The sequence below is a fragment of the Anolis sagrei genome, chromosome 5 (genome assembly GCF_037176765.1).
Source record: "Anolis sagrei isolate rAnoSag1 chromosome 5, rAnoSag1.mat, whole genome shotgun sequence".
In the NCBI taxonomy this organism is placed as follows: Eukaryota; Metazoa; Chordata; class Lepidosauria; order Squamata; family Dactyloidae; genus Anolis; species Anolis sagrei.
The window spans coordinates 132,719,497-132,729,496 of record NC_090025.1 but is presented as its reverse complement, the minus strand read 5'-3'; the positions used below and the strand labels follow the sequence as shown (position 1 = coordinate 132,729,496).

The 10,000-nt window shown below is 34.6% G+C and overlaps 1 protein-coding gene across 16 annotated transcripts in view; it reads left to right on the top strand.

The window, feature by feature from the left end:
- FOXP2 (forkhead box P2) overlaps positions 1–10,000 on the top strand; it is a 402,068-nt gene that overhangs the window by 202,576 nt on the left and 189,492 nt on the right. For all 16 annotated transcript variants that reach the window (XM_067469068.1, XM_067469057.1, XM_067469056.1 and 13 more), the window contains one exon: positions 6,728–6,905. In XM_067469068.1, the coding sequence (XP_067325169.1) occupies positions 6,738–6,905 (168 nt within the window). In that variant the 5' untranslated portion in view covers positions 6,728–6,737. The remainder of the gene's footprint in view (positions 1–6,727; positions 6,906–10,000) is intronic.

Here is a 10,000-nt window from a genome sequence, read left to right as displayed (position 1 = left end):
TATAATACAAAAGATTACAGACTACTTGACTGTGAGGTGCATATGTTAGTGAGCTATAGAGATACAGTGGATATAGTAGCATATAGTACTGCCGCTGTATAAAGGAATCTTGAATTTACATGCAAAATAGATTACTGACAGTCAAAGGACTTTTGTAGCAGTCCAAAGGACTTGAGACATCATGATTAGGAAGGAAATAATAGAGTAAAATGGTATAATTTTGCTCCTAGAAATGAGTATGATGCTATGATTTTAGTAAACATGCCAACTAGAATCTGATCATTAACTGGTATATATAGAAAATATCTGTAAGATCACAAGTGAAAAGTTAATATAATAAAAACAATCACAGGCAATAAACAAAATACTTGTTTTCTAGTAATACTTTACCAAGAACACACCTGAAATGGCATACATTCCGAATAAAAAATGAGTCTATGGGGTGTAGAGAGATTTATAGGTGAGATCTAGATTGTAGTCAGGCTTTAGTTATGACTTATCTGTCCACTGATATAAATGAGTGTAGTCCTAGGCATGCTACTCAGAGGTAAATCTCACAGTCTTTCCCTGGGCTTACTTCCTAGTAAGTCTGCTTTAGAATTGTCTGTTTAGTAACGTATGGCGTATTATTGTATGGTTTGATAATGTATACTGGATGTGCATATCATAATATTACTGCATATGAAATATAAAATAGAAATCCTTAGTTTCACTATAGTGTTCCTGATAATTGTATTAGTGCTTCTTTGGTATTGAAGCTTATTAGTATATTTTGTTTTATGCTCCATGCAATTTCTGTTAATGACGACATTTAAATTACCTCTATTTACTATTTTAGGTGTGGGAGTAAATTTTAGCCTGTTGGCTTATACTGACACTGTAATAAATTTGAATAGTATTATTGACAGGTTTTGACATTGGCTTTTTTTTTTTTTGCTGCTAATGTCATAGGAAGCATGTTGGAATAGTGCCTCTGTAAAACTTAGTGAAGCATTACTGTATGCAATTTGTCAGCTTAATCTAGATAAGATTGTAGTGTGGAATTTACCATTCCTTTTATCTGAGTGTCTAACTACACTGGCCTCTATCCACGCATAGCTGTGTGCAACAAAATATTGTGCATATGTATATGCACATATGATGATGACTACATGCATTGCCATCTTCTTGTGTATATATGTGTATGTAACTTCAACTCACTTCTCCCCATATAGCTAATGGGAAAGATGTGTCTGCATCTTTACATGTTGAGACAGATGGGAAGGTGTAATGTTTCGACACTGCATTGCTAGTCAGGTGCAAGGACTACATTGCATTTGGGCACATATATATGTGTGATTTCCATCTCCTAGTGTTGTGTACAGTGATCTTGAGTTAGGAAGGTGCCAAAAAGCTAGGGCTAGTCTGCATGTTCAAATTCAAGTGCTAAATCTCTGAGCTTTGCTTGCCCATCCAAGTGAAATTGTGAGATTTTTAAAAACAGTTCTCTTTATCTGTACTTAAATACAGTTGTGGTTTTTCAGAGCGAATGTACGGAGGCAGGAATTGAAATTAAAATTGGCCTGTGTAATACTTTTACAGACACGAACCAAACCACTGTGTATTCAGTTATGCCATTTTATGCCTGGCTTGGAAACACACCATTTTTCATTTAAATGAGAATTGGGGTGGAGTGGGGCAAGCTTACTTTTTCTGACTTTTTGTTATTGTACGTACTGGAATAGCCTTATACTTAGCATTTTAATTTATTATAGAATTGTAAGTATTTAAGATGGAGTATATTCATCTAGACTTTAAAATATATCATGCCTGGTGTCAATTATGCATTAAAGTCCAACAGAGCACAAAATTGGAAGCTATTATATTACGTTTCCCAAAATCTGGGTTCTGGTCCGGATTAAATGTGTAGTGATGGATGTATTTGCATTCTTAAAATATTCCTACTGTTAGGGACATTTTGATACAGAATATTGGAAGGTGGGTTCAACATGTGCTCATCGCCTTTTAATTATGGGGCAGGGATCTCAAAATGATAAACTTTTCACAACTCTTTTTTAAAATGCTATGGATGACTTGATGTGTAAAGTACAACAGAGAGCTATGCTATTGTTCCTAAAACTATAAATAAAATGATATATATGTAATGTTTTATGTGCTCTTGGGGCACATCTCAGGCCTTGGGGATGAATCATGGCTTTTTTGATTCTCACCATCTCAGCTTTGAACAGCAGATTTGTATTGCCGACAGTTGTTAAAATGGATCATGGGGGACAGCTCTTTGAAAAGACCCCAGAAAACGTGGAACCAGTTTTATGGTCCTTTGGGGTCCTAATTTTATCACAGCATTGCTTACATTAAGATAGGGAGAGATGTAGGTGAAACCTTCACATTTCATAGAAGTTGTGGGAGGCAGTGGATACCTATAAACTCAAACGACATTCATTTTTCTTGTCCTGAAGCAAAGCATTGCTAGGCTACTGCTGTCTGCAAGGCATTTAAGACTGAACTGAATTAGGTATTCCATTTCAGGAGGTTTGTAGGTTACAGCCTTTAAGGAAGAGAAAGTATTAACCTATTTTTGAACAATGAAGTGTGTCTTGGATATTATCTTACAGCTGCCGTGTCATTCTTATTCAGCCTGAATCCCATTTTCCCCAATTGATTTTAAGGACAACAGTGAGTGTGAAGAATCCAAGGCTTTCCCATGTAGGGAGTCCAGGAGACAATTGAAAGCCTACAGTTTCTTGAAAGATTGCCTCCTAGTGGCAAATGAGAACTTTGATTCATGTTTCTGGATTTGAAAACAGAAGCTGGCCCTCAAAGGTTTGGAGACCTGGAAAGCAATAAAACAGCCTTGGAATCTCACAGGGAAGAAAGTTTTTCTCACTGTTCCATTTTGCGCACATAAAACTCTTAGGGAAAAACAAAACAAAGAAGTCTAGAATTTCATACAACTCTATCATAAAAGTGGGGAGGTTTAATTGAGCTGTGTCTTTTTATCCTGATATTTGTACAAATAGAAAGCCACATCTTGATGCAAAATAAACACAAAAGCACTGTTGTGACTATAACAGGGAGTCATATACTAATTTATATAATAAGTGGTTGTGCACGCTTTATTCAAGATTATGGCTGCAAGAAATGGCATGAATTGCTGGGTGTGTTTAATGCTGGATTATAGCAATTTGAAACATGTCAAACACATGGCTAATGCCTCATGCTTCACTCATTCTTGCGTAAACCTGCATAGCCACCATCCATTATACCCTTGGTAACAACACAATTCTGCAAGTAAATATTGTTACACTAAGTAACCTTTCAATTCCAGTTGTTTAGGAAGAGAAAATGCAATCTTGTGCAGTCAGTTTCAGTGTCACTTTAATGTTTCAAAAGGGAAGTGGTGTAGAGAATAAGTATCTGTACAGTGGCTTACTGATTTAAAGAAAGCCAGGGAAAGTTAAGATTTAGTTGCAAGGAAGACTATGCAGGGAGAAGCAAAAAAGTGTGTTCATTTAATTTATAGTGCAAGGATTGCACTTGAATTATGCTGCTGTTTGTTAAATGTTGAGGTTGGATGTTGTACTTGGCAATTAATATCAAGTTATCAGAGGCCTTGCCCACTTCCTACCTTTATCGCTATCTGAAAAGCACTTATCCTAGGAATTGTCTAGGACCCATGCACTTTACACTTGTTTTAAACCATTTGGATGATGTGTGTCCTTGCAGCCACGGATATGCATTGCAAACAAACATGCTTTTTCATAGTGCTCTTTTTGGAATTTTTAATGTTCAGGATCATCACTCATTTGAATGAAAGCCACAACATTTGCAAGCACTATGCTTTTTTCTTTCTGCTGCTGGAGAAATCACTACAGAGCATGTAGTTTGGTTTTGTTTGCTTGGGAGTCTGAGTCTGAAGAGGGGCTTGCAGAGATACTCCCAAAATCACATCTGTGTTTTCAGGATACCAACTAAAGTATACTAATGCTATCTATGCAACGTTAAGAAAGTTTTACACACAGAGTTCCTCTTCTGTTTCAATTTCTTAGCTTCTTTATACCCCTCCCCTGATGCAAAGTGATGAAGTAATAGGTGTGAGTCGACATTGAATGCCTCCCCCCCCCCCAAATATATTGGATAGACTAATTATTTTAAGAATTTTATTTTAGTTGTGTGAACTGCATTTCATGCTATTTTAATAATTTCATTTTAGTCATGAGAACTGTATTTCCTTTCTTGTTACACTTTGCCATGAATGGTATACTTGTCCTTTTTTCGAACACCTTGGGGATGGATCAGGCATTGTATTCCCTGTTGCAAGAGTTGTACTTAGTGATTATGTTTTGTTAAACTTGATTGTCAGGGCTTTGAAATCCACTTAAGTTGTGAAGTCAAAACTATACTTCAGGTCTCTCTGAGGATACAAAGGCACTATACACTCATCAATATGGGCTGGAGGATGTTTAACTTTTTCTTTGTAATTTTACAAAAAGAGTCACAGCTATGCAAACACATACTTCTGATTTTTATGTCTGAGATTTAAAAAAAATGTATGAACTATTTTTGTTGGTTGAGCTGCATGTATACTGGTTTTATCCTTTTAATGCATGTGACTGACTATGGAATGAATACAGTCAAATATTTACATTGTGAAATGTTATAAGACATTTTTTTTATTTGTCTGAAGACCCTCACCTCATCCTCCTTTTGGAGATACTGTGAAAAAAGTAAGATACTTTTTCTGTGTGCTCACAATGATATATGGCTGAAGTGCATTTAATTTCTAAATGCATTGTTTTTAAAAAGAGTTTCAGAAGGTGTTCTTTAACATTTTCATATAGCTAGCAATCAGATTTTTTTCTGAATATTTTAAACATTGTGCATGTAAAATTTATGCCTAATTTGAATACTTATTAGCTGCCTAATCTCAGAAAAGAACATTAGCTTTGGGTTTTTTTGGTTGGAAAATTCATCTTCATGCGTATCACATTTTTCATTTCTAGCCTTATTTGTAGTTAAAGTTCACTAGGATGTTTTGACAAGGAATGCATGTTCTTAAACACAGTTGGTTCTATATTGGTTAACTCTGATTGTAGAAGCTGCCCCTTCTTACATGAATTGTGATTATATTTATAGTGTCTGTATCCTTTGTGACCAGAATTGGGCATTTACTGTGTAGATTTACTCTTTAAGGATGCAATCCTGTGCATCTGGAAGTAAGATGTAGTGAACTCAGCAGGTCTTGCTTTTGGTCAAACATTTCTAACATTGCACTATAAATCATCCTTTATAAAAACTTATATCACAGTTTCACTGACATACTTGAGCAGTGGCTTTAGTTGCAATAAGGTGTTTGGTGGTTTACTTGATAGGATTTTTGTGCATGGGCTGAACTGCATTGAAAACTGTTTTGTGTAAAGTCACAGCTGTGTTCTTTGAATGAGGTTGGTTCAGCAGATTATTTACCTACCGAGAGAGGTCCCTTTAATATCACATTTCAGAAAGTTTCTCCCTCCTTTTCCTGAAAATCCTTAGTTTAATGTATGCATTATTACAGGGAAATGAACTGAAGTGAACGCCTATAGCATTGTGTGGAACTTAGGTAGCTTTGAAAAAATGACATTTCCTTATTACAGATGCAAAATGCACTTGAAATTCTGGTTTGTAAGGGGATGTTGGTTCTTTATTTACTGCAAGGATTTCAACTGATCCTGGCAGGACATCTCATTGCTATCCTGAAAGTACAGTATATTTATGCAGTGAGAATGATAAAACATTTATTACTGTAGAGAAGGTAATATGCATAATTTATGCTGTTTTTAGCACAATCATTAGTGATATTCTTGATAGATTTTATTTCCAGCTTTCATATCTAATACATGCCTGGAAAATTAATTTTATATCTTTCATTTATTTGCCTATGTTAAAATTGAGTTTTAAGTCATCTTCAAGTGAACAGTTTGATTGCTGCTCATGCATAAGCTTAATTACTTCCCAGGAAGGACAGTATTAAATGTTTTAAATGTCAGAAAAATAAATGAATATCAGCCGTTTGATTAAAAAAAATAGGCAATATCTGACATGTTTGCAGCAGGAGCTTTTTCTTAAAATGCCTCCCAGGCAAAATTTTATTTAGTCACCAAAAAGGAGAAGCCTATTATACTATTTATCATGGGTTGGATGCCATATGATTTGTAACACCCTTACAAAATTTTAATTTTGTATGATTAGCTGTGCATCATTAAACAACAGTCTTGCATAAGAGATGCTGTAAAAAATCTGACAGTATCAAGATAGTGACTATTTTAAATAAGGCTTGCATAGTCACCCATGGTTGTCAAAGCTAGATAATAGGAAATACAGTGCCGTGTGTGTGTAATTCTGCCTTCCTTTAAGGGGTTGATAGGTAGGGCTTTAAAATGTAGTTGCTCAGACTGCTGTTTATCCACGCTGCATACACGGCGTGCTGTTTTCCCTGTTAAATTAAACTGCCACTGAAATGCTTATAGGAAACATAATTTCAGTAATTAGTATACCTCGGAAAGTGTAGTTTATATACTCCTTTGCTGGCTTCCTAAATGACTGTGCAAGGTTCTCCCCCCCAGCCCCCCCAGCCCTCCCTGCTTCTAAAGATGCTGTCTCTGTAATTGGCAGAGAGGGACATCTTGATAATGGAAGTGTGAAGGTGTAACGCGTGTGTTAATTGATACTTCTTAATCACTTTTAGGTATTAAGTCATGATGCAGGAATCTGCGACAGAGACAATAAGCAACAGTTCAATGAATCAAAATGGAATGAGCACTCTAAGCAGCCAATTAGATGCCAGCAGCCGAGATGGAAGATCAAGTGGTGACACCGGCACCGAAGTAAGCACAGTAGAACTGCTGCATCTGCAACAACAGCAGGTAAGTTTTTGTTTTGCTACGTGTTTTGTTGTTGCGCAAATAACATTTTTGTTTTGTGGTGGGTGCCAGTCCCATGCACTTTAAAAGATTGCAGAAAGTGAGGGGTTCCCCATCCTTATTTGTTGTTTGTTTGTATGTTTTTTCCCCTGAATGTCTGTCTTAGAATATCAGGTTGTTGTTTGCTGTTGATAAAGATCATGTTGTGTTGTGTCTATGCTGCACACACTGTCTCTCAGTATGTTGTATAAAGTTGTTTCTATAGATTTATTTTTTTACAAAGCTAAATGCTTTTTATAAAGCCGCCAGGTTTCTGGAGTGATGCTGAGAAGGAAAATGTGATACTTAGCTTTCCACCAGAGGGCCACATTCCTTGATACTTTGCATCCTCCTCGAATGAAATTGTTCCAAACTCAGTGAAGGTGAAAGGACCACAGTGACTTTTTGCAGAACAGATGCTTTACAGAGATAGCTGTAAATAAAATAAATTTTAAAGGGCTGGATGGATTTTCAGCTGAAATGTAAAGTCAGATGTGGATTAGAATTGCCTGCTCACAAAGATAGGGAAAACAAGATAACTGTATTTATTTAGATTAAAGGATAATAAATAATTTTGTTTACCACTTTCTTTAAAAACAACAACTTGTAAACAATACTTTTTGTTCTTTTTGCTATTTCTTGGTTTCAGTATTTATGCATCTAAGGAAGAAAGGAAAAGAAGGCCTTTTTACCAAACATTTGCAGAATTGTTTAATTTTTATTTTGATTCCATAAAAAGAAAAGGGTTTGTGTATATTGATTGGGGATTTTATGTTACTAACAAATTATTATTATTTTACAAAATTGCACTGTAGTATTTAGGCCACGTCTTCACAAGCCCAATATTTGGGGACATGTTTGAATTTTTGAACTTCTTTTAATAGCCATAGCTCTCACTTCTCAGTTGTTCATGGAATAGTACTGAACACTTAATTTGTAAATAGGTATATTTGTTATTATCAGCATGTGGATTTGATCACAAGGTGTGTGTGTGTGTGTGTGGGGGGGGGGGGAATGGGGACCCACAGCCTAGCCAAATCTACAGTTGTTAAAAATTAATCCCTTTTCAGAAAAAGTATTTATAAAACTACACTCATAGCTTCGATATGGGCCTCACTTACCGCAAATCAGTGTGGCAGTTTTCTGGTTTTACATTACACTTAATACCCTTACTAAATTGCTTGTATAAAAACTATTTATTGTAAAGAAAATTAGCATATGAAATAATTTAAATAGATTTTGCTTGAAACCTGAGAATTGCCTACACATTTTGCAGTTTTATACAGCACTCTGGGCACTTAAGAGCTGAATCCATGCTGTGTTACATACCTTTAGAAAACATATCTTAAGTTACACTGGAATTGTTCTTTTTTGTTTAAATAAGATAAATATATACATAACTATATTGCTTCAACCTGTCTTTGTTGTTTCATAATGTAGTCTTCTAGCATGTTAGAATTTATAATCACAGCACTTCACAACAACAAAAAAAAACATTCTACTCGCTTACTTATTTCTTAAACAGCCTTAAACATTCTAGCAAATTTGTCCATGTAGACACACAAATTAGGTGGCATTTGAGTTTAACAATTGGAGATGAAAACATCCAGTTGAGTACTAACATCAGACAAATTCTAAGGGGGATAGACTTAGTTGCAACAATTTTCCCTTCAAAATTGTGATTAACAGACAGGTAAAGTAAAGCCATAGGTTTACTTAATAGGACTCAGGAGGCATTTTAGGGTAGCTGTCTGCACTATGTTCTTAAAGACAGCCTCAACATGGAATATCATTGTCTTCCAAACATGTTGATTTGAAACATAAGTGCTAGTGAACTTGAAATTTGCATGCTTTATTTAAATCCTTGTTTGTCTAGTCGTGTTTGACTAAATCCTAATCATGTTCTCAGAAAGATGAATACAATAGTAACTTGAACAATTTCATTGGTTTCATTTCAGGTCTTGTCTGAGAATTAAATTAATTAAAATTGTAATCTAGGGTATAAATCAGTGATTGAATGTACAATAAATAAATGCATTTATTTGCCCTCGTATCTAATGTGCATATGCAAAGTATAGTATTGTGCTTTGGAGTATTTTGCTTTTTCTGTTCTATTGAATTTAATGATATTTTGTTGCCATACTTCAGTGTTGTTCTACATCTTTTATGCATTTCCTTAAAAAAGCATGCCTGTGATCATACATCAGAGAATTTGGTGCAAATTCTTCAGTATGAAAGAGTAGGATTTGTGAGAACTGGAAATTCTTCAGTATGAAAGAGTAGGATTTGTGAGAACTGGAAGTACTTTGAAGTGGTTGATAACATAGCAACATAGCTGAGACATAATCAGTAAATGATCATGAATTGTTAAGATTTAGAGAAATTTTATGGGGGTTGTTTGTTGTATTTTGGCATCTGTACTTTAGGCTTGATTTAAAACATTTATAGATTCAGCAAGTTTGTCCCATATTTGACAATAATTTCTCAGTGTATCAAGAGACAATGACAGTAACATATAGTGTAATAAAATATGTATTAGTGATAAATAGATTGAGTACATTATTAAATTAGTACTATTATAAAGGTATAGTCAGAATAGGGACAAAAACTTTTCAGTGTATGTGTCTGGCAGCTTAAAAACATTCTTAAAGTGGATATATAGCTTTAGTGTTGAACACATAATTCAGTAAATGTTACCAGATGAAATATTTTCTGCATTTTAATTCTCTATTGATCCAACAAGTCAAATAACAGAAGTGTTATGGTTTTATATTTTTAAAAAACTCCAATCTATTAAATCTGTTTTAAGCTATTAAAATAGTTAAGCAGTGTGTACAGTGCATAAAAAAGTAATATTTTGATTAAATACATGAACAAATGATACAGCATTAGATGTAAAATCATATTTTGATATTACATCTGCAGAATTAATTTTGTGTCAATAAGGTCAAAACAGTTGCAAAATGTGATTGCTTTACAAGGTAGATTTGAGCTTGCATTTTGAGTATTCATTAAATCTGCTTCACTAATATCATATTTTAAATGTTTGTAGTAATTTT